At 42.6% G+C, this 24,357-nt stretch overlaps 1 protein-coding gene across 1 annotated transcript; it reads right to left on the bottom strand.

Annotated features, from left to right (window-relative positions):
- Nucleotides 1-1,329: 1,329 nt before the first annotated feature.
- On the bottom strand, nt 1,330-23,109 carry LOC128515231 (rho guanine nucleotide exchange factor TIAM2). The gene is made up of 24 exons (XM_053489311.1): nt 22,882-23,109; nt 21,465-22,489; nt 20,650-21,055; nt 20,156-20,328; nt 18,963-19,187; nt 17,766-17,951; nt 17,481-17,627; nt 14,219-14,278; nt 13,345-13,437; nt 13,052-13,130; nt 12,863-12,952; nt 11,487-11,744; nt 9,987-10,072; nt 7,545-7,733; nt 7,316-7,384; nt 6,737-6,862; nt 6,434-6,542; nt 6,158-6,337; nt 5,955-6,073; nt 5,757-5,865; nt 5,524-5,582; nt 3,431-3,521; nt 3,257-3,344; nt 1,330-2,181 (listed from the first exon to the last, which is right to left on the bottom strand). The coding sequence occupies exons 2-24, from the start codon at nt 22,473-22,475 to the stop codon at nt 1,680-1,682; spliced, it is 4,455 nt and encodes a 1,484-aa protein (XP_053345286.1). The 5' UTR covers nt 22,476-22,489; nt 22,882-23,109; the 3' UTR covers nt 1,330-1,679.
- Between the last annotated feature and the right edge of the window lie 1,248 nt (nt 23,110-24,357).

Genomic DNA, 24,357 nt, shown 5'->3' on the forward strand with positions numbered 1-24,357 from the left:
CCTTAGGAAATGACTGTTCGTAAGTCGGGGACTACCTGTATTTACATTTACTTCACTTTTAATTTAAGACGTATCAGTTTAAGACAAATTCAAATAAAAAAAGGGAAGTACGAGAAAACTTTTATTAAATATTACAACATAAGCTTATTATTATCATCATTATTTTTTTTTACAAAAAGAGCTGCTCTGGTATTGAATATATCATAATTTACAAATAAATTACATAAGACTACAAAAGACATTTCCAGAGGTACTTTAAATACAGTAAATTCATATAAAGCACAAACACGTTACATATTGCAATCAATTTAACTTAAGAAAATATTTAGTTTAAAAAACTTTTCTTGTTTAAGTTTGTAAAAAAGAAAACAACAACAAAAAAACAAAAACAAAATCAAGCTGTTCTTGTACTAAACCGAGAAAAGCTTTTGTCAAAAAAAAAGTACAAATATAAAAAACAACAACATCCACAATCAGTGTGGTCCAAGTAACGTGTGGTCCAAGTATCAGAGCGTTAACGAGAGAAGGCCACGTGTGATTGCAGTGTTCAGGACCAAAGGCAGCAAGTTCACACAGAGTCACTCATTCAGGCGTCGTAACAGTCGGCCGAAGGTCAGAGCTAACTACAATGAAGACCCTGTTTTTTTTTTTCGTTTCAGCATTCATCAAAAGAATTCCAGATTGGTTAAACTGAACTAAATATTACACTCGAGTTTAAGCTGAATGACATCTAAAGCCACACTCCTGATGTGTTCGCTCTGCACGGTGTTTTAACTTTTAATGGTATTTAAAGAGTGCGTACACAAGCAGCGATGTGTAACTATGCACACTGAGCACTCACTAAATGTAGTAAAGTCGTAGCTGCGAGTCTGCATCACTCACTCACTCACTCTCACACTCATCTTCTATACCGCTTTACCCTGTATTCAGGGTCGCGGGGACCTGGAGTTAACTCCATTAACTCAAGCAACTTTTTAGCTTAGAGTTAAGAAAAATGGATAATAAATAAAATGAAGTGCGTTCTAAAAATAATTAGGATTTGTTAATTAATTTGTGGCGTAGCGGTTAGCACTATCGCTTTGCAACTCCAGGGTTCGGGTTCGATTTCCGTCTCGAGGTTTGTGTCCATGGGGTTTGTGTGTTCTCCTCGTGCTTGGTGGGTTTGCTCCGGGTACTCCGGTTTCCTCCAGCAGTCCAAAATCATGCAGATTAGACTAACCGGCGTTCCCAAATGTTCTGTAGTGTGTGTGTGTGTGTGTCCTGTAATGGATTGAACCCTGTCTGAAGTCTCCTGGGACAGCCCCCCCCCCTCCATCCCCCCCACCCCGTGACCCTGTATATAGGATAAAGCCATATAGACAACGAGTGAGTGAGTAATTAATTAGTAAATACTCTTCACTGTCGGTTTGTTTTAGTATAAGTAGAATAAAACACTGTAAGACATGCTGTCGTTGTAAAACAATCAGAATCGTGCCACCCTATCACTGTCTATTTTCAGTACATCAGATGGTGCTTTTGTCTTTGCTATGTGCTACATTTCTTTAAGTACATACTGTCTGTTATACTAATGAACAATTGTGCAAATGTTGTTTAAAAGCTCAGAATCTTTTTCATATATCGCCGTTGAAATAAAAACAGCGCTCAGACCTTTAAATCAAGCTAAGACAGGAACTCTCGCTCTAAAGTGTTGAAATGGCAGCTTTTTGGACCCCCATGACTGTGTCATAGAAACCGCCTTCATTAACCGCAGAGTTCAGACTCTGCACGCTGTAGTCCCTAACCAGCAGGGAGCCCACATCCATGTCAGAAGCATTCTCCATCATGGTCATGTGACTGGAGTTTCTGCTCCTGGCTTCCTGTGGCACCTCCTCCATGAAGCTCAGTCTCTGAAGCTGCGCCTCCAGTGAGTTGGTGAGGGAACCCAGCCTGGCGCCTGTGCCCAGAGACGGGCATGGGTTTTTGGGAATGCCAGGCTCTGAATGCGTGTCTCCACCAAGCAGATGTCCTTCACCTGGTTGAAGTATCTTGGTCCAGGATCTGCTCCTCACTGTGGCTTGGTGGTTTCTCCTGGGGAAAGTCAGATTGTCTCTGAAACCCCTCTCAGCTGGAGCGCTTCTTTTGGCATTTTCCCTCAGCACACAGCGGATGGCCTTCACCACGTTCACCTTGCTTTCTAGACTACTGTATATAACAGAAACAAGAAGACAAAATGAATCAATGGAATAAGCTATGATTATCCTTAAGATGGATAAACATAACTAAGGTGCCTTGTCAGCTTTATTCTCCATTTATGTCACTAACTAAGAATATTAGATTTTACTGTAGGTTACACTTCCACTGATGTTTGACTAATTTGTTTTTGTTGACGTCTGGGAATGTATATAATGTTTTTTCATTGTTTTTACAATGGTATATATACATTTCTACTATATATATATATATATATATATATATATATATATATATATATATATATATACGTATAGGTCAAATGAATCCAAAATGTTAGGGTAACTGAGTTTTAAAAAAATGTTGTAAATTATTCCTGGGGATGAATCACATAACATACTGTACAGTGCTTATATGGGTTTAATTGGACTTAAATGAACTTGTTGAAAGTGTACAATGGCTTGTTTTTTTTGTTTTTTTTTGGCAGTTTTAATTTGTTTTTAATTAAAGTTTTGTACAAGTAAGTGCAAAATTCAGGGCGATACCGCTGTCTAGTCCTGAACTGGAAAACAGGAATTCTGGGAACACTTTTTTTTTTTCCAGACATGGCTGTTTCCTGGCCCAGTCCCTCATTGGGGTTGATGCACATATGACCCACATTAAACCAAAGTTTTTGCGCTCTAAAAATAACAGTAACAATTGCAAGGGTTCCCTGAGTGCCCACTATTGATCTATTATTTAATCTTAGCAGTTTAACACTAAAAGGAACAAGAAAACGTAAATTTTAACAAATTGGAAGCTGACGCTGATTAAAATATGAACATCCAGTTGCAAGTGCAACTTTGAACCCGTTCATGACTTGCCATGTTGTGTGTGCCATTACTTTTCTGATATACCACAGGTATGACAGTACTAAATCCTAAACTTCACCTAAATAGATCCAGGCTTGGGTAAAAGTACTGACTATGGTGCAGGATAAAAAATCAGTCCGGGTTACTTTGATGGAAACCTAGCTAAATTGCATTGTTCATCTCTTTTCTTTATGAGTTTTCAAAGTTTTGTTCCTAAATCTCGATCACCGTCCTACCTGCTGCAGAGCTGAAAAACCGTCTCTGGTCTTCCTTCAACCTCAGATTTGGTGTGGACTAATTCCCAAAGGCAGGGATTCTCAGATCCTATTAAACAGAAGGAATGTCTTAAAGATGTTCTGCTAATTTGGTAATAATACATTCGTATTGTCTTATATTGTCACACAACACACCTGCTGAGTTTCCAGGTCGGAGATGCAGCGATGTGGCTGGAATGAGCCAGCGGAATTTGAAGTGGTCCAGATCTCCAGAGCGGGATGCTGTCTATAAAGCATAAGCATCGGATCATAATTTACAAAAGAGCTTCGAACTTTCAGGCATTGAGTGTGAGACTCAACTCATCTTCAAAACAAAAAAGATCTCACGCATCAATCTTTAAACACTCTCATTTCCGAATTCTCATGCTTTTACAGTTAAAACAACTGACCATCCAGGACCTCAATGATTACCAGGGTTCTTATAAAAGAGAGGTATGGATCAAGTAAGGAAGAGGCCTCAATGACAGCGCTTATGGACAGGGCCCGGAGTTTTGCGCCATGCCCCTACCGCCCTACATGGAGGTGATTTGCTTGGTGGGTAAGGTGGGCCCTATTGCTTATTTTTACCCAGTTTCACTATAACACAGCAACGATTAAAAAAAAGCCAAACCTGGGACATGGAGGGTAGGCCGTATGGTTAGTGTTAGACAAAATGTGCAATGGAGCGTGGTGTGCATGTATTCCCAGAACCAGTGCTTTTATTTTCAAACTCCGACTCCAAGCTTTTCTGAAACATTGACTGTTCTGACTTACTCCATGAATCAATACAATGATGCAACTATTGTTTCTTTTGTCCAAAAAAAGTAATTCTGCATGTAGTGGAGCACATTTTAAGGCTAGTCTCTGAGTATTGAGTTTGTGTCCTTCACACAGTTAGGGCACAGAATTGGCCAACTGGTGTTTTGGTCATTAGGGAAATGCAGTCCAATTAGCAGCATAAGGAATAAAACACTTAGGGGCATAAATATGGGAAGTAGGGGCTCTGCCAGGGCTGTATCTGGGGACTCTTTATATTAATAAGACAAAACAAAATGCAGTGTCTCATGTTACTGAAGATGTGGCAAGCGCTAAGCTCAGTCCTAAAGTCTCTGGGGTGAGGGAATGGAGTCGGATTAGTCATATTGGTGTTTCGGGCAGAAACTGTCATCTGTCCAAAGCGAGTATTTGTAAGAGTGGAACTTGGGGTAGAACATGTGATGTGGTTGGGTGATACAGCAGCGCAGTAATGAGCAGTCTACTTTAATATAAGGGTATTGGATCACTTGATTACGCCATGAACTGTGGTCTGATTAGTCAGGCTAGTAGAATTCATCCAGTACAGAAAAAAACAATTACAGTACAACATACACCAATCAGACATAACATTATTACCACCCACCTGATATTGAATAGGTTCCCTCCTTTTGCCACCAAAACAGTGATGACCCACAGTGTGCATTTGCATCACCTTTCCATTCAAACCAGCATTAACCTCTTCCTCAATTTGAGCTACAGTACAGTGGATCTTCTGTTGGATCTAGAATAGAACCAGTACAATACTACAAGGTCCAGACGTCACTCCCCATGTGCATCAGTGAGCCTTGGCCACCCATGAACTTGTCACCAGTTCACTGGTTTTCCTTCCTTGGATCGCTTTTGCTTTGTCCAATCTGAGCCAGTTGTCTAGCCATTATAATGTGGCCCTTCTCACAGTGGCTACGTTTGCAACATCTCAGTACAATGTCAGATGGACGTGGGTGGGATATATTAGGCAGCAAGTGAACCTTGAAAAAGATGATGTGTTGGAAGGAGAAGCATATGGATTTGACTTTTTTGAGTGACTTTGACAAGAGCTGGGTTGTGATGGCCAGAGAACTGGATCAGAGCAAGTCCAAAACTGTAGCTCATCACTTTTGGTCCGTCCTGATCACGGCAGACCAGGAGCATCCCAAAAGTGATCCAAGGAACGAAAACCAGTGACTAGCAACAGGTCATGAAAGGACAAGGCTTACTGATACACATGGGGAGTAAAGTCTGGGCCGTGCAGTCCAATCCAATAGACGTGCTGGTGTAGATCAAATTGATGAAATGGTTAATGTTGGAACACACATGGCATCAGTGTTATGATGGAAAACAGGAACCTGGTCAATATTACAATACGGCTGATCTGTGTATATTCCCAACAGTATGTTCCTTTAAACCCTATTTACACCATAAGCAACATTAAAACCTGTAGAAATAAGACTCACCATCCTTTTCTTCAGCTTGATGCTCTCTCGATACACCAGAATAACTGCTCTTTTGAAGACTGCGATGAAGAAAATTGCTCATGTTATTACTGTAACCGGTTTATGATTTGCAATTATCCACTGCTTTTAAACCACAGGGAACAGTACAGTCAGAACACTACCTGCTCTACATTTTAAGATGATGAAAACGGTGTGTGAAGTGGACGTTTGAATAAACGCTGAGTTATACTTACTGAAAACCGTGAGTTCTGGCTCTTTCCTCATGCGGCCCAGTGAGGTCATGGGGTTCAGCCAGAGCGCAGAGCCATGGATGATGAACTCTCCCATTGAGATCTCTGTCACCTGTGCCACAGAGATGACCAGATGTTTTTTCGCAGTCCTAAACATGGTAGGTGTTTCCTATTCCTAATAGTCATTTCACTTCTACTGACCTCCTTCTTGGTGCTGCACTGTTCAGCCACCAGCTGATCAAACACGGTGCCGTAGTCTTCATAGATCTTCTGCATTTCGTTAATGTGGCTGGCCACCTTCTCCATGGCCCTCAAAGCATCTGCAAGGGTTAGGAAATATGGAGTTTTCCATCTGTATGGACCAATGAACCGTCTCTCTCCATGTGAGAAAGTGGACTCAGTACCTGTGAGATGGGAGTGCTCCTCACTCTCAGGGTCTGTAAGGGACACGAGTTCTCGGAGCAGCAGTGGGTATTTGAGGACCCTCTGCACAGGCTTGATGAGGTAGGATTCCAGCGTGGACGAATGCTGTTTGGTGGGGTTCCTCTCCTCCAGGAACTCTTTAAACGTCCTGTCTGTCTTTGCTGCAGGCAAACAACAAGAAAAAACCTATTTATGAAGCCTATGGATGGTTTTGTTTTGTCGTGTGGGTGAAGAGGAGGGTCTGAGGCGACGTTTACCTCGTTCGAGAACTTTTTGGACTTTGATGTGGTTCGCACAGAAGCCACTGTAGAGCTTAAAGTGGTCGGCGTAGTATAGAAAGGATCCTCCCAGTGAGGAAAGCAGTTTCTGGTTGAGGAAGGAAATAGTAGATTTATAACCCCATATAATAATAATAATAATAATAAAAAAACTAAATTTAAAATGTTCTTGCTACGATATCATTCTTTTACTATATATATATATATATATATATATATATATATATATATATATATATATATATATATATATATACGATCAAGGTTTGCACACTCAGTTACCTTGAGCTGCTCTGCCGTCTGGAGCGTTATGGAGTCTGGAGACGAGCTGGTTTTCTCTTCCAGCGTCTGCAGAAACACCCTCTGGAAGTCTAGCATCTCTGGCAGGCTGCCAAATAATGACTCCATCTAATAAAAGGTGAGAAATGTGGCAGATGGAGACAACGACATCAAAACCTGAAGATATTTGCTTTAAGTGAGGACGAAGGTTGTAAATTAAGAGAAAATGGTAAAACGGTAAGACTAAGACCTGGACATCCATTCATTTATCTATGTTTCTATTATCTAGGTATCTTCAGGTCTGATCAGGGTTGTAACTGATCCAGAGTCTATGTGGGAGGCTTGAATACCCCATGGATGGGATGCCAGTCTACCACAGGGCACCATTCAAATCCTCATTTACACCTAGAGGTAATTATCTCAGCCAATCCACCTGCCGGCGAGGTGGGAAACAAATGGCTCTTTTGCTCATACCAGTTTAATAGCTACCAACAGTGTGGGAAACATCACAGAAACTACACTCCCACTTCGGTCAGCTCAGCTTGGTGTTCCAGGTGCGAGAGTGGAAAAATGAGCACTCACCTCGCCACGGCTGAGGAACGTCTCTCTCTCTAAAGGCTTCAGGTAGATCTCGAACAGACAGCTAAGGTCCTGATGAACACACACAACGCAACAAAGCATTAATGATTAAATAGTGGACATTTCACATCCAAAGAGAGCCTTCGTCTATAAATACTTAAGATGTCCAACTGCGCTGTCTTTCTCCTGCTATACAGTGAGAACATACATGACCTGGGTCAGAAAGACGTACCTTCACGTAGGACTTCTCGGTGTCCACGAGCTCCTGGATGACCTTACGCAATCTCTCTGTGATGGTCATGTGGCGTGGGCTGCCCCTTGCCGTGCTGCCGTCCGCGGAGTACGGGTTTCTGTAGACCTCGGCTGCGAGGCTTTCATCTTCGGGGTAGGGTCGGTACAGTGAGCATCCCTGCTTCATATTCTGGAAATGAAATGGAGGAGAATCAGAGTGGTGTGAGAGGACGAGAGTAATCTGCATGTCTTTGGACTGTGGGAGGAAACCGGAGTACCCAGAGGAAACCCACTAAGCACGGGGAGAACATGCGAACTCTATGCACACAGACCCCGCGGCGGGTATCGAACCTGGAGCAATAATAATAATATTTAATAATAATAATTATTATTATTATTATTAGTAGTAGTAGTAGTAGTATTAGAACATGTATGGTAATTTTATTCCAAAAGTCATTTATGGTTTATCCTTTTGTGGTTTGTTTTATTTTTTATTGAAACTATTTGTATGTGCTACTGGAGCTTTAGCTCTCTCTCTCTCTCTCACACACACACACTCGTTCAATGCACCATAAAAAAAGTCCATATTGAGAATTCCAGCCATTTATCATGATAATCTGTCCTGCCACAGAGTAATAAAGAGCTGACAAATGGTTAAATCCCCTGAGGGAGGCCACGGTGCTGTGAGAAAGCTGTTCTCAATTCCACCGAAAAAAAAAAAAAAAAAAACTCCTGCTCGGAAAACACAAATACATTCTATAAAAATAGATACAAAAATCCCTTAGAATTTAAGATAGATTAGTTATTCAGCGTGGTAATGAAAACTGCACCAAATAGATTCAATGTGTTTAAGAGTGTGTATGTACAATATGTACTGTATGTATATATGCATGTACAGTATGTGTGTGAACATGCTCAGCATCCAGTGAATCATCCTACTGTATACTGCGTTACACTTCTGTTCAAATAACACATTACGGTATGTACCCATGCCATGGTTATCCGAGGTCACTCAGCTCATTTATAAAGTAATTCATTTCCATCTTGAAGTGTAATGTTCCAATGCTTTCTAGGAATATTATTGCACGGTACAGTAAGTGATGATGAATGAAGTATTGGAGTAAGTGTGTCATGCGGCACAAAAGTCTATACACGCACACATTAGACATGCCTTATAAATAAATGATTTTGTAAAATATCACACGGGATCCAATATTTATGGGTTGGAATTCGATATAAGAATTCTACAAGGACCGAACCTAAACCTTACTCTAACGAAGTCTTACTGTTTGCCTGAACATCGTATAATGATCCATCTTCGACAACCAGTATTGGAAATGAAAAAAAAAAGGCACAATATCTTCAGCAAACATTGATGCATAGTTACTTTTCATGTCATAAATTGAACAGCGATAAAAAATAAAAACATTATTATGGCACTGTGCAAAAGTTTGGGCACCCTACATAATCAGTACTTAGCCCATGTCCACAGATTTTTCTCTGATAGCTCCACGCTTAATACTTGGCAAGGTGTTCTTATCATGAAATGCTGCTCCTTTTTTTCTCCAAGTATGCCTTTGATGATTGTGGCCAAGGAGTTTTATTTTAACTTCATCATTGGATTTTATGATGGGGACGCAGGTAAGGTTTTCTTCTGCTGACTCTTCCATGAAGGTCTTGTGGAACCTACCTGCCATCTCTCCTTCCCTTCTACTCCATCCTCTTCTCCTTTCTCCCCCTTTCTCCTTTTTCCTCTCCCTCTCTCTCTGTCGAGCTATACATGTCACTCCTGAGCGGCCAGTGATCCAGACCTTTGACATTTAATAATGACAGCTGTCGCCATGCATCAGATCTAAAACCTTGTAAAAAAGAATCTGAGACTCTGGAACTCTTAGGGTGCCCAAACTTTTGCACAGTGCCATAATAATGTTTTTATTTAATTAATTAATTTATTTTTGTTCATTTTATGGCATAAGAAGTAACTATGCATCAATTTTTGCTGAACATATTGTGCATGTTTAGCATTTCCAAGAGGTTAACATCTTTTCAATTAAAAAAATCACCAAAATCTGTCATTCATCAAGGGGTGCCTAAACTTTTGCATAAGACTGTATATATTTTTTTATTTTCGATTTAAGTCAAATATTTGCTTGAGACCGACCTCTGTTTTATTACATTTTATATTAACTTTACCTTTAACCGCAGAGAACGTTCATTAAACACTACTCTTTTTACACATTTGGAGAAAAGATAAAACTGTGATTTTTTTTTTCTCCCGTCCTGAACCAAGCCAGTACTCAGTACTCTCACATGCTGAGAGAAGCCTGGATTTTCTCTTGGCTCGCTTCACCCGGCTTTCACCACTAAAAATACTCCTGACTTCAGCAGGCACCCTTTCGGCGCTCGCCTCCTCCTACACCCTCCACTCCTCCATCTGTCTTACCTTTCTGCACCGATTGTCCTTATCGCAGACGTCCCCTGAAAGAGGCGCCGCTGCATCTCCGGGAACTTCCAGGAGCTGGGAGCAATCTGTGGAGCAAAAACAGGGAAAACATTTACACAGTGGTGAGTGAGGCGGAGAAGCTCCAGGTACGACAGATGGAGCAGTTATCTTGTAAAATGCCCCAGGGAGGGAGCGTACAGCCTGCTGGAGAGTAAGTGCACTTGACCGGGGGTTAACTCGCATTGATCTGATTTCTTTAATGGTCTTGTATGCAGAGGCAGTTTGCTTAGTCTTTCTCTCACGTCACAGCTGTACAGAGCGAGAGAGTTGCCAAGGGTGACACGGTGGCTAATAATTAATACAGTGAAGTCATGAATTAATTCACTCGTTCACTACATCACTCGTTCACTACATTACTCGTCCACTACTTCACTTCTTCACTACTTTGTGATTGTATTTTTTTTTTAATAAGTGAGATTTAATCCATTGTAGGCATCCAGAGATGGGAGGTGACTGAGTACTTCATTACTGTATATAAGTACAGTACCTTGCAAAAGTATTCGTACCCCTCGAACCATTTCACATTTCGCCAACTGTAAATGTATTGTTTTGGGATTTTATGTGCCAGAGCAACACAAAGAAGAATATGATTGTAAAGTGGAAGGATAATGATGAATGTTTTTCAGACAGAAAAGTTCAAGGGGTATGAATACTTTTGTACATATTTCACGTATCTGTACTTTTAACTCAGTAGTTTTGTTAGATGATATTTTTTTGCCACTATTTACTCCAATCTAAAGTACAACAAACAGCAATACTTTTACTAAAATAGATTTCCTCTCTTATTGGTTAGCACTGTCGCCTCACACACCTTCAGGGTCCGGGTTCGATCCTCATAAACATGCCCCCGTCCAAAGACATGCTGGGGAGACTTACTGGCGTTACCCAAATTGCCCGTAGCGTGTGAATGTTGACCTGAAGAGTGGGACTACAGTTGGACTAGGTGGACGGATGGACATTTCTACATGGCTTCGTCACTACCTGACCACATTGGTGAGTGGTATTTGAAGGGGGAATGGCGCCACCTGCTGATGGTTATGTGTAATTGTGTGAGTTGTCGTTCCTTCGAGGAGAGAGAGGGAGATTTTTTATTATGTGAAAGGCTACTGTGATTGGATTTGTGTACTTTACCCACCTCCGTACAAACCTAGACATAAACCCGACTGATAAGTTTACTTTTACATCAATAGATTAGATTAGATTTGACTTTATTGTCATCGTTCAAAGTAAATGTCCAGAGCCAATGAAATGCAGTTAGCATCTAATACGCAATATTAGAGGGTATAGGGAATATTCCTCATATTCCACTTATCTGCTATTTCTAATAATAATGGGGGGGGGGACCGTTTGTGACGCGGTTCCCACCAAATAACTAAAAAAATAAAGTCTCATATCATAATAAATCATGTAATTCATATCCATTGAGGGACGATGCTGTACCTGATGAGCTGAACTGGGTCTGAGTGCTGTGTGAGGTTGGAGCGGGGCAGCAGGGTGCGCTGGAGGCTGGCACAGTTCCATACGGGTCACAGGGGTCGCACCCTGGCCACGCCCCACCCTGCTCATCCGCCACGCCCTCCTCGCGGCGCAGGACGAGACGGAGCGTCTGCTCGCCGAACAAGGTGTGTATGAGGCCCAAGTCCAGGGTGGATACGCTTGCATTGTTTACAGCCAGGATTTCATCACCTGCTTTCAGGCCTACGCAACACAACACACACAACACGACACAACACAACACACAGTTATGAAAGAGAAGAATCAAAACCACTATAAACTAAAGCATAAAAAGTGGGGGTGTTCTTTTCCAGGAGGGTTTAATTCGTCTTATCTGGTTTATCTTTCATCTGTGTTGAAGTTGTAGCTATAAACTCCTATTACTAGTCAGCTTTATCATCGACTGTTGACGCCAAAATCATTGTTTTAGGAAAGAATTGTGTATATTTCCTTCTTTTTTGGTAAAACTTTAACTGATTTAGGAATGCATTCGTTTACTGTTGTTCTACAGCTTGATGTTTTTTATCCTTCTTTCCTGACTGAAACCAACCAAAACAAAATGAAACCATTTTATATGAACCATTATATTGATTATTATTGATTAGGTTCCCCCTTCCGCCCTTATATCAGTGATACACTGTATGTTCGGACACCTTTCTAAGAAAAACAGCTTTAACCTTTTCATCAATCTGATCTACACTAGCGCTACACGGGCCAGAATTCCCAGCGAGCCTTGGCCACCCATGACCCTGTCACCAGTTCACCAGTTTACCTTCCTTGGATCACTTTCAGTATGACCATCAATATCTCATTAAAAGTGGGTGGGATATACAGTATTGGGCAGGAAGTGAGCCGTTTTTTCCCCAAAGTTGATGTGTTGAAAGCAGAAAAAAAATGGGCAATTTAGTCGTGTCCAATTCCTCCCCGTCACTAGGGGGCTCCACATTAAGGCTACTACTACTGCTCAGTCGGGAGGGCCGAAGACGTGTTTTCGTGAAATCACGTGTTTCCTCCGGACCACCTGCCGCCAGCATCTTTTCGAACTGCTCGCTCACGCACCGTTGGGGGCGGAGTAACACACTCGGAGGACAGCGCCATCCGCTCCTTCCGCGTGCGCGAGCTCACAGACGCCCCTGATTGGCTGTAGAGTCGTGATTAATGTGGGAGCACAAAGTACCCCTCATCCCTCCCCTCTGAGAGAGCTCGGCCAATCAGCTCTCTCTAGGCCTCCAGCTGCGAGAGGTTACAGCATCACCCGGGAATCGAACTCGCATAATGTTAGCGCTGATCAGTGTAAAAGATTTGAGTTTAAAATGAGTTACCGTTAGTGAACGCCAGTCCTTGCGGATTCACCTCGCTCACGTAGATGTGACTCGTCCTCAAACCATCCACGTGGCCGGTCACTGCAAATCCTGCCCCCACACACACACACACATATACACACATTAGTATATTGTGATAGATTAAACCAGTGCCACAACTAATTAGCGTATCTGATACAAACCGCTCACCGAAATCTACGGCGGTGTCTGGACGTGAAATAGTTAAAGTGAACGCGTTGAGAGGGCAAACTTCAAGTTCGTCATAAACCTGTTTGGACGACAGAATAAACGTTACACGTGGCATGCAGAACACACTTTACACACCGGATCAGCTGTATCCTGACTGTTATCCCTTATTTACATGAGTACTGACTCGATTAAACAGGATCTGAATGTAACAGCACATTAAGACAGTCCTGAGAATATACGTGTGTGAGTGTGTGTGTGTGTGTGTGTGTGTGTGTGTGTGGTGTGAAGCTCACCAAGTCTGAGTTTGCTGCACTGCTGATCTCCACCTGTGGACCTGAACATCTCTTCAACTGAAGATCATACAGCGCCGGGTCTAGCTGCTTCAACTACACACACACACACACATGAGGAGGATCAATATGCATAAGAAGGATTGTTTGGGGATCCATTTCAGGCAAAATTAATTATATTGTTAATTAACGAGATAAGGATCGTCCCAGCGACGCTTTAATAAATTCTTAAAAGACGTCCAAGGTCTCCTAGTTAACAGACTCAGAAGGATAATAAAACAGGGCACATAATGAATTATTGATAAGCTTTGGTGTAATTAAATCATTTAATTCTTCCCAGCTATCCTTCATGCAGCCCGGGACGGATCGGTGTCGATTCAGAACGGTGTAGATAAGGACGTACTGTGATGAGGCTGTAGCGAGGACATCGGCATTATATTCACTGACAACACAATTGTAATGAAATGAATGCTAACTCCACCTCTATAGAGGTCCACACACACACACACACACACACACTCACACAGCCTGTTTGCAAAGTAAAGTGTCAACAGATCAGCCGGCTATTGGGACAGCTGTGCAAGCTTCAAAAGGGTGAAAAAGTCCCTCCCCCACTGTTACCCACCCACCCCTTTTCCCCAGTTCCAGGGGATTAAAGGGGGTGAGAACCTCCCCTCACGCATTATGAAGGAGCATTAGCATGTCAGATGGTTCAAGCTGGCACCTGGGCCTGACACAGCATGTGTCTTCTTTAAAAGAATGTATAAAAAATTGATGAGAGAACGAGAAAAATTCAGCTCCATCTGCTAGACAGTCTACAGAAGGTTGACGTTTCATTAAGATTGAAAACTCTACATCACAATGATGCATGCGGTACCTCTGAACTGCTCTGCATCGCCGGATGGCCCAGAGTTCCATCGGAGTGTCCTTCAAATACCTACGATATAAAAACACAAACACACATCAAAATATATCCAAGGTAACATTCAGGCTTAAAAAAGGAACATGGCCTCTAGAGTTGCATTTAATTAGAAACCATAGAGCTGAGCCAGCTGCTTTTGATACTATTTAGATCCTGGATCGGAACAGAAATGTCCTCTGAGGTTTGCAGAGAAATAATCAAAGGTCTAAATGACACTGTAATTACAGCTTAGAGCGGGCAGGCTAATGTGCCAGCCTCTGTCAGCCTACGAGCAAGAGCCACAGTCTCCCCTCGCCCCAGACGCCCGCCGGGACGGCTCTGAGTCGGCCATCGTCTTCCACAACGCTTCAACCAGGAACCCACTTTAACCACACACTGATACACCGCAGCCAGAATCTCAGCCGCATCAAACAACTGATGCACAAACAGAAAACTGCTTATGGAAAGGTTGAAAAGTAAAACACGTAGATAGATAGATGGATGGATGGATAGATAGATAGATAAATAGATAGATAGATGGATAGATGGATAGATGGATAGATTGATATTAGATGGAAAATTGGTGAAGTAATATCCATATTAAATAAATGAATGCATATTTAAATTTGATAGTGGTATTTATAGTTGGACTGGTGGATGGATAAAAACAGATGGAGATGAAGGTTGGATGGATAGATGGAATAATAGATATGTGGATGGCTTAGATAGATAGGCCAGCAGATAGCTGAAGACCTTAAATGGTTGAAATGGTTAATGGATTGTTAGAAAAGATGGAGGTATTTACCTAAGACTTTATTGTTGGACTAATGGATGAATGCATGAAGAAGGAGGATGGATGGATGATTGGATAAATAGGTGGATGGATGGACAAAAGGACATGTAAGCAGATGTAGAACTGGACTGATTGAATGAATGGATTGTGAGGATAGTTGGAGCGAATTACTGTTGGATTTATTGACTGATGGATGGATGAATGGATAGCTAAATGGAGAGGTAGAATGGATGGATAGATGGGTGGATGGATGGACCAATGGGGAAATTAACTGTCATATTAAATAGGGGGATTTATTGATGGAATTTATGGGTGGGCTAATGGATAAATCAGTGTATAGATAAAATAAATGGAGATGTAGGATGAATGGATGGATGGATGGATGGATGGATGGATGGATGAATGGATGGATGGATCTAAAGATGAATAAGCTGATAGATGTAAAACTTGATTTTTTTGTGTGAATGGATTAGTTGGAGAATGGAGATGTAGAATGGATGGATGGATGGATGGATGGATGGATAGGCAGATAAATAAGCAGATAAGCAAAAAACTGGATTGGTTAAATAAATAGTTAAGATTAGTTGGATGGATTTACTGGATTGGACAGTTAAATGGAGATGCAGGATGGATGGATGGATGGATAGATGGACATAACATAAGATGGAGTTACGTTCTATAGATAAGTGCTGACACATGATAACTGTTGTATTGATCAGTGACTGGTATGAAAGAGCACTATCCTGTCGGAGTGATGCGGTGTATCATTTTAACCGTTGCACTGTAGGAGGGTTGGGCACACTGACTCACCTCAACTCTATCCTCATGGCCTTCTGGAAACAATCAGCCTGACTCTACATCCCCCGTTCATCTGTTACCGAAGCTAAAAGCTATAGACTTCAGACGACAGGAGCTCTATCCAGCTGTCTGATATTTAAGCAGACAGTGTGGTTTTACACAAACCTTTTGTTTCTCTGCTGCTCTCCAGCTTGCAGCAATTAAGCACGTGGTTTATGGTAACTCCGCGCCAGAGGGGTGCGTTATTAGGGGTCGTTTGGCCGAGATTACGCTGCTCTGGGTCATTAGCCGGCTGGAAGAGCTGAGTAGTCGCCTCTGATCGCATGTGACTCAGAGAGTGAGCACTGTGTGTAGATTTTAGATCCAGTGATTTGCGTCGAGCTAAAGTAAACAGCAACAGTTTGCCTGCTGTTTGACGTCCGAGCGAGCGTTGACGAGAGCAGCAGGAGTTTGTTTTGCCCGTTGGCGTGAACGTATCAGCATTTGTTAGCCTGACAGCTCAGGATAGCAGGAGTTGTCCAGTGCGAAAGACCGTGAACAAGTCATCTGATCATAACTTGACTTTAATGCGTTTAACCCGACCCTCAATAAATCCAGATTTTTTTTTTACAGGAATTACATCATAAGGTATAATGAGACACATTTCAGCATTAGCCATCACTCATTATCGTTCATGTTTGGTATATGTTACAAGAAATAAGCAACCATACCTAAATGATGGAGCTACTGTAAAATATTTGGCAAAATTTCGCAAAGGTTAGCTCTGCCTACTTTATGTTAAAAGATAGAATTTGCTTCAATCATTCACATATCAAAACATTTAAACAACAAGAATGATGGAAAACATGTAGATTCAATCTCTAAGATGTCCCAGTGGGAGTGTTGAGGTAATAAACGAGTAACAATTTGCTCATCATTTTCTCTAAACCCGACCACAGTCTAAAACTTTCAGAGCCCCAAGACACACATTAGTAATGCCTTAGTAATTATCCAGATGCAATTCTGAAGGCTAATCCAAGCAGAGAAAAACAAGTAGGGAGGAACGTCTGTACTGGACTGTAGGTCAAGCCTTCCAAGCAGTGTTACTATGCATTCCAAGAACTAGCTTTTTTTTTTTATAGAAAGGTTTAACCAACTGGAATTAAAACAAAGGGGGTTCAGAAACGTGCCACTGGGGCACCGGCCAAGCAGTCACTCATAAAGATCTGTTTATACAGGTGATAAGGGAAAAAAAGGTGATCGTCAAATGTTTTTTTTTTCCCCCACAGTTAGAATCAGTGGTTTAAGTCTAAGCTGTGATGCTGCATGGAATCAGGGAAGCATCAGGAACCTCAGGGGTACTGAGTTAAAACTTAAGAAGGTTCAGTTGATAAAATGTTCTTTGAGCTGAGGTTCGAATGTTAGGATTCAGACTCATGAGACTAACAGGTTTGAAACTTCCCACTGGAAGTATAAACATATATGATTCTGTCCATTCATCTTTGAAGGTTCAGTTTTTTATAGTCTACTATGATTAGTCTAAATGGCAGCGCAGTCTGCCATTTAATGTCACCTGTTACGTGTTAAAAGGTTTTCGTGCATTGAATTAGCTTGGCTGCTTTTCTACACATTAATGTGTTTATGTAAGTATTTGGGGTTCAGCCTTACCTGGGACAGAGACTGCCTCTTTTCCCGGTTGCGTCTATTCAAGCTGTCCAGGCCTTTCTGAGAGGAGAAGATTCCTCGCTTGTTCCTTGCAGCCCGAGACTGAGAGCGAGAACGCCTCCTCAGACTGGCCTCATCACGTGTGCACGTCTGTTTACACACAAAATCAAAGATTTCAAGACTATACTCAACACCTACATTAAAAAAAAATAAGTAATTGCATACATCAAATTTCTCATATAGTCGATTATGTGTGAATTAGCCCATTAGGTTATTATATCTAGTCACCAAAGCATGGAAAGATGAGACGGAGAAAACACCCAGACGTCCAAGCGCTATCTTCGACTGACGTGACGCGACGGCTAACAAATTCTTGGGGTTGGGCTGCTCGGAACCCTGCAGACTGGCCAGGTAGCAGCGCATGCGGAAAAGCTCCATGTTGAACTTCTCCAGGTTTTGCTCCCACTGCTGGATCTGCACAAATATAACAACATTGACTGGTAACAATTCATCTTACAAATATCTGGGCTAAGTGGGTGCTCTTGATGCCCACTTGTGACAAATTGCAAGGGAAATGTTGTTAGCAGGTCTTAGTATGATTTTTAGATCACCTTATGCAACCAGGACAGTGTTGATGCACCTTGGTTTACGTTCTACAAGTTTTTAGAAATGTTCTGGAAGGATGATCACCATGGTTGTGGCCAGGATCTTTGTGTAAAAGACCACTCTAATTAACAATGTTTCATTGTAGGATAAAAGTAATCAGGCAGAAGGACTTGCATTGATATACAACAGGCAATTCTGAGACACCAATTAGCCTAGTCTGCATGTCCTTGGACCGTGGGAGGAAACCAGAGGAAACCCACCAAGCACGTGGAGGACATGCAAACTCCATGCATACAGACCAAAGGCGGGAATCAAACCCGGACCCTGGAGGTGCAAGGCGACAGCGCTATCCACTTCGGAACTTCGGGGCCAGGGGTAGCTCAGTGGTTAAGGCATTGGACTATGGTTCGGAAGATCCCATGTTCAAACTCCCCAACCACCAAGTTGCCACTGTTGGGCCCTTGAGCAAGGCCCTTAACCCTTAACTGCTCAGATGTATATGAGATAAAAATGTAAGTCACTCTGGATAAGAGTGGTCCCCAAATGCCTAAATGTAAAACTAAACAAACCTTACTAAACATTTAATTCTATAATTCTGTTGGTCTCTGCATGTGTGGGGGAAAAGGTGAAATTCTTGGCTTGTATATATATATATATATGCTATTACATAGTAATATTTTTTTTATGTCTTGGCAATTATCTCGACATAAGATGGCTTGCAGGTGAATATTTAAGCAATATCTGCACACCATACGATAAAAACTTTACAAACAAAGTGATCATCATGAAACCTCGTGCTTTCTAATTACTGTACACCATGCACCTCCCAAATCTATATGAAAGAAGCATAAAATGGAAAATGTCATCCACGGTCCTGACCTGTCCCTCCACAGCCTTCCTGTTTTTATGGTCAGTAATGACAGACAGCTGCAGCTCAGCCATTTTCTTCATTTTGCTGTCCATGTCGATCTTCTGCAGCAGGGCTCTGCTCTGGCTCCTCAGCAGCCGCACCGTGTCTTCTTTACCCTGACGCTTGGCCAAGTGTGAGGCACTGGCTGAGTGGATGGCTGTTACCCAGTTCTCCACATCTGTCTGATTCGATGCCTGAAGGAAGAGAACCACAGCCAAGCGGGTTATGGATGTCCCTGTGGACTTCACATATAACCCATTATAGTCAGATTATAGGAAGCTCGTTTTCAGAATACAGCACAGCGTCCAACACTAGCACCCTTTCAACTCTCAATCCAGCCCTGTGGTCCAGTGTTATTTTTAACATCTCCCTTTTTTTTTTTAAGCCTTTTTATCCAAACTTTGAAGAAGTTTTCTGCTTCACCCCAAACGAGCCTTTTGGGTTCCAATTAGCAAATTCAGGCCAGTTAAACACTGATTTACCATGGAAAGGGGCATGTAGCATTGGGGGAATATCAAATTTTCATGCTGGATTTTTATTTCTTGATGAAGCTTGATGAAGACCAAACAATAGCCTTATTTTATGTCGTAATTATTTTTTCATTGAGAGCATCTACGTCAAACAATCCATTATTCAGTAACGACATACTTTTTATTGACTTGCACGCTAGCTTCGGGTGACTTTAAGACACAAAACTGGAGGGGTAAACACAATAGCGCTTTCTTTTCCTCGCATGGAAACAAAAACAAAAGTTATACAGGGGGAAAAAAAACCCAGACGAATATACATAACCCTGCAGTTCAGACATGTGCTGCCAATTTTTCATTACCATGCAGTTTACCAAGATATAGTTATGAAACTGGCAATGAGGGAACGTATTATGTAGACCAACATAGTCATTATGAGCTAGAACAGCAACACATAAAACACATTCCTGGGCATAATGTGGTTTCTGAACACAACACTGCTACAAGTTTGCACAGAATTTTTTTTTTCTATTATAAGGCATCCTGTTACTTCATGTTCCATGGTATGTGCTGAAACTGTGAAAATATAAATAGCATATGTAAATTGACAGAGTGGTCCGTCTAGAGGTTACCGGATGCTCTCAGTCACTTTTGGATATGGGAGTCTGCCAGATGCTGTAAATGTAAATACAAACCTGAAAAAGGTAGACGTCTCCATAAGCATTACTCAAACAGAAAACGTTTTCCTTCTTTGGGTGCTCAGGGACTGCCTGGACAATGCTATCCTCGGCAAGCAGGACGTAGCGTGGGGACATTTCCTGTTCCGGGCAGCTCTTCCCATCTGCCTCACTCAATAGGAGCATACAACCTGTTAAAGGACAGTACAGTGTGTTACTGGAAATGGCGGTGCTCTTCCAACAAGAATCAGAAAATCGCCAGTTCATTCCCACTAGCTATCTCTACCCAACTAGAAAGGGTGAAGACAGCAGAGACAAAGAGAGAGAAAAAATGCCATCCACAATACATGGCCTATTATGCTCTCTTGGACTATTTTAAAAAAGCATGAACAGCTATGGCGTTACCATAATTTCAATAATTTGGTTGAACACTTTTATGTTGCACCAAACCAGAGCTGTTTTTACAATAATGTATCAGTCAGATGTGCTGGAATGAACAGAACTGGACTCACCTTTAAGTGTAACCCAATATTGTCTCCACCGCCGGCGTGCCACCAGTTCCAGTTTGCGCTCTTTATGCACGCTGATGAGTGGTTTGAAGGCAAGTCGCCCAGCCCTTCGCACCACCCCTTGTTCTTTTTCAAACAGCAGTTCCATCTGTTCCAAAGAGCTCAGAGACCCACTGCTGCTCTCAGCCTGCTCTCCCTCGACCTCTTCCCACTCCTGGAGAGCATCACCCATTTCCAGCTCCTGCATGAAGTTCTCGTAGACATTTTGGTTTTGCTGAGTATTTGTTTCTGTTAGAGAGCAGGCGGAGCGCGTCTGGCTGTTCAGGAGATTCCAGCATGGGTCAAGCAGTTGAACGCTGGAGTCACCCACCAGGCCATCCACAGCGCTTGTGAAGGTCTCTGAGGGCTCCTGAGAGCATAATGATGATAAACACATATGGTGAAGTGCTAAAGAGAAGTGTAAACATTTACACACACTCGTGGGACGAGGTCACCACTGCACTAAAATGTATCTTAAGTGGGGTTTCACACATTTGCAGGACATACTGTGGTGTGGTAAAATGTGACTACAAAGGTCAGTCTCGTCTGCATATATCTAATCATGCAGGCCTGATATCCCATAAGCTAGAAACAACAAAACTAATCTCAAAACACATTTACACCCACATAGGATAGTCTGAGCCTGTGCCAAAATTACATGCTGACGTGAAACCTTCATTCATTTGATACAAGGCATGCATAAACCATTATGACTGATCAGATAAAGAGCACAAGAACCAAGTAGCTGTGATGTTTCGCCTTTTATCTTTTATTCTCACCTGCAATCTTCGTTTTTTCCTGCTCAGGCTTCCAGTCCAATCACTAATGCGCTGGATGCGGCTCTTGAGCGAGTCCTTCCTCGAATTAACATCACCACCACCTGATTTTCTGCAGGGCAGTGTGAAGGAGGCGAAAGGTTGGTTTGCTTGGTTTTCATCCTTAGTAATGGAATGGAGATCAGGAGGATCCTGGACCTGGTCTTCAGGAAGGATACCAATTGTGGGAAACGGGCCGGTCAAGTTTGGGTCGGCATAAATGTTACCGAAAGACTTGAATCCAAAGTCCTTCTGCTCTGTGTGGAGTAAAACCGAATCTCCAATACCGCTGTCCTCCTCTGTCGCCTGACACAGGATCTCATCTGCATGGCATTCCATAGTGGAAGGAGGGCAGCTGGTATCCTCGGTACGGGTGGAAGAGAGTGTAGTATATCCGCTGCTGTCATCCGAAGGCTGGTTAGCGGTGAAAACATTGTCACAGAGCTCCGTCGCAGCACCCCATGGAGAATCATACCAGGATTCCTCAGAACTGATAGAAGAACCTTTGCTGTCTCTCAAAGTCAATTCCATGGGTGCAGCACAGAGATCATTGTCCAGGCCTCTTCTTCCATTGGTGAACTCCACCCTCAAGCTTCCATCCCCACTCAAGAGCACCTTGGGACTGCTCTTTATTGGTGCAATTTCGGAGTTGGAGCTTCTTCCTGAAGCGTGAGTGTACTGACAATTCCCACGTGCCAGGATTGACCCATGGTCCCAGTCGCTGCTCTGCGGAGTCCCAGGATGCTTTGCATCAATGTAGTCATAATGGTAAGAGACGTATGGCTGACTACTTTTGTGTTGGTTCAAGCAGTTTCTGGAGGACCCACGAGTTTTAGAGGCTGATGCTCCTCCTGTGTTCCTCCACCAGCTATGGGGGGAGAGGATTTCCTCTTTGGATGAGTGCAGCTTCAGCGAGCACGGCCGTGACTTGCCAGGAATTATGAAGCTGCTGTGTTGGCTGTCTGTGTTTCCCATTCTGATCTGTAATACTGCACAGGATGACATTGTTAAGGAACTGGAAGTGGTTGTCTATTTTTGCATTTTCAGATAAAAATACTATTTATTTAAAACGTACACACTTCCACGAATCAAAGAGTCAACTACCCTACAGGAAGACTTGCACAGCCATCATCATGCAGCTTTTTCTTAATTCAAACTTGTAAAAATGTGCGCAAAATCATACTGTTAATCACTATCCTTAATTATGCCAATCTGTTCCCAGTTAAGAAAAACACACAAGTTAATGGTGGTAAATAGACCATTACATGAAAATAACTAGAACGTTACAACAGCACCATATCAAATTCATTTCTTTTTTTTTTCCTCCAATATTCCACATCATCACGGTAAGGATACTGGAGAGAATAGAAGTTTCTATTACCAGTTGTGAAGCTGGCCTTCAGGATAAACAAGAATAATCCTTCATATTCCTTCTCTACTCGATCCTTTTCCTTCTCCAAACAGTCGTTTTGTCATCCTTTAACGTTCCTTGTAATCCTTTGTGCGATCCTTCGCTTATTTGGTTCTTCTCTTCTTTCTTCCTCCCTGTTTCTCCCGCCGACGTTCTGTCTCTCTTTCTCTCTCTCTCTCTCTCTCTCTCTTCTCCAGCTGTCCTGCGGGCTCGCTTGCTCATCTGCGGGGAAACAGATGAGGGAGGAGCGTGTGTCAGAAACACAGCCAGCCCTTGTGTGTGTGCTGTGCCGTGCCGTGCTATGGGAACCCCCTCCACCTCCTCCTCCTCCTTCACCACGTCCTCCTCCTCCTCCTCCTCCTCCTTCACCACGTCCTCCTCCTCATCCCAAATCCAAACAGCGCTCATGCTTTCCTCTGGTGCCGCGTTCCATGACGTACCGCTACAAGGCTTTACAAGAACAGACTTCATTCTGACCCACTGTTTATTTTTGGTCATGGAAATTCCAAACAATTTTCATTCATTTTCTGGCGACTGTAACCATAACGGCTGTAGGGTAACGTATACTTCCAAACAAGGCTCCACGTCATGCTGTCAAGAAAACATTGGACGTTTAAGTCGTGTTTGTTGTTCAAGGGAATCTTTTGGGGGGTTTTTCTTGCCCTTTCAGCACAAGGTGCATGTCTGTAGCTGCTGGGGGAGTTTTTGTGTCTTGTGCAGGCCAGCTGCAGCCAAGCACACCAACACCCATCCTTCCTTAGAACACATCCCTAAACTTTGACCCCCCAAGTGAGTTTGAGTGTGAGCTTGTGGAGGAGGTGTCCTCTGCTGCTCAATGAAACAGGACGTTGGTTACAGCTCATTGTTTCTTCATGTTATATTAAAGCGGTCCAATGCGATGAAGCACAGAGACCTTTTCAGATGGCGGCCGCACAGAAGCAGCCAATGAGACGACAGCCGCGGCAGTAAGGCAGAACGAGAGCATTGTGAGATCCCTGTTCGATCTGAATATTCTGAATGGCTACGTGCCACTTGCTGAATCTTTTGTTGTGTTCCTCAGCCCCAGTGGCCATCTGCTGCCTCGACGAGGCACTCCATCACCCCTGACCCCCAACGAACTCTGAGCCTGGAGATTGCATTGGAATGCAAAGAGGCTCAGACGATGAGCGACGTTTGGACAGATGATGCTGCCTGATGGTTCACATGCACTTGTTGAGCGAGACCTGCATCTGCCATTGACATTGTGATTCTCCGATTTTTCATTCATGTCTGTATTGAGAGCAGCAGCGACATATGTGTGTTACAAAAGGATGAAAATGCTTCCAGGCATGTGATAATGCGATGCCACACAATGTATACAACTGACTAGTGCTAGTAAAAAAAAAAAAGTTTGTAGAAATAGTTAAAAGGTTAAAGTTAAAGCTTTAATGTAATCAGTGATATTAT

Source organism: Clarias gariepinus, chromosome 27 (assembly GCF_024256425.1).
Source record: "Clarias gariepinus isolate MV-2021 ecotype Netherlands chromosome 27, CGAR_prim_01v2, whole genome shotgun sequence".
In the NCBI taxonomy this organism is placed as follows: domain Eukaryota; kingdom Metazoa; phylum Chordata; class Actinopteri; order Siluriformes; family Clariidae; genus Clarias; species Clarias gariepinus.

What these genes read in the sequence shown, in the direction of transcription:
- LOC128515231 (XM_053489311.1), bottom strand. Translation starts at nt 22,475, where the DNA reads ATGGGAAACACAGACAGCCAACACAGCAGCTTCATAATTCCTGGCAAG. An exon ending in GGAAAAAACGAAGATTGCAG is followed by an intron (nt 21,056 to 21,464) that starts GTGAGAATAAAA and finishes TTATGCTCTCAG; the next exon opens with GAGCCCTCAGAGACCTTCAC. An exon ending in TCAAGCTGAAGAAAAGGATG is followed by an intron (nt 3,522 to 5,523) that starts GTGAGTCTTATT and finishes TATGCTTTATAG; the next exon opens with ACAGCATCCCGCTCTGGAGA.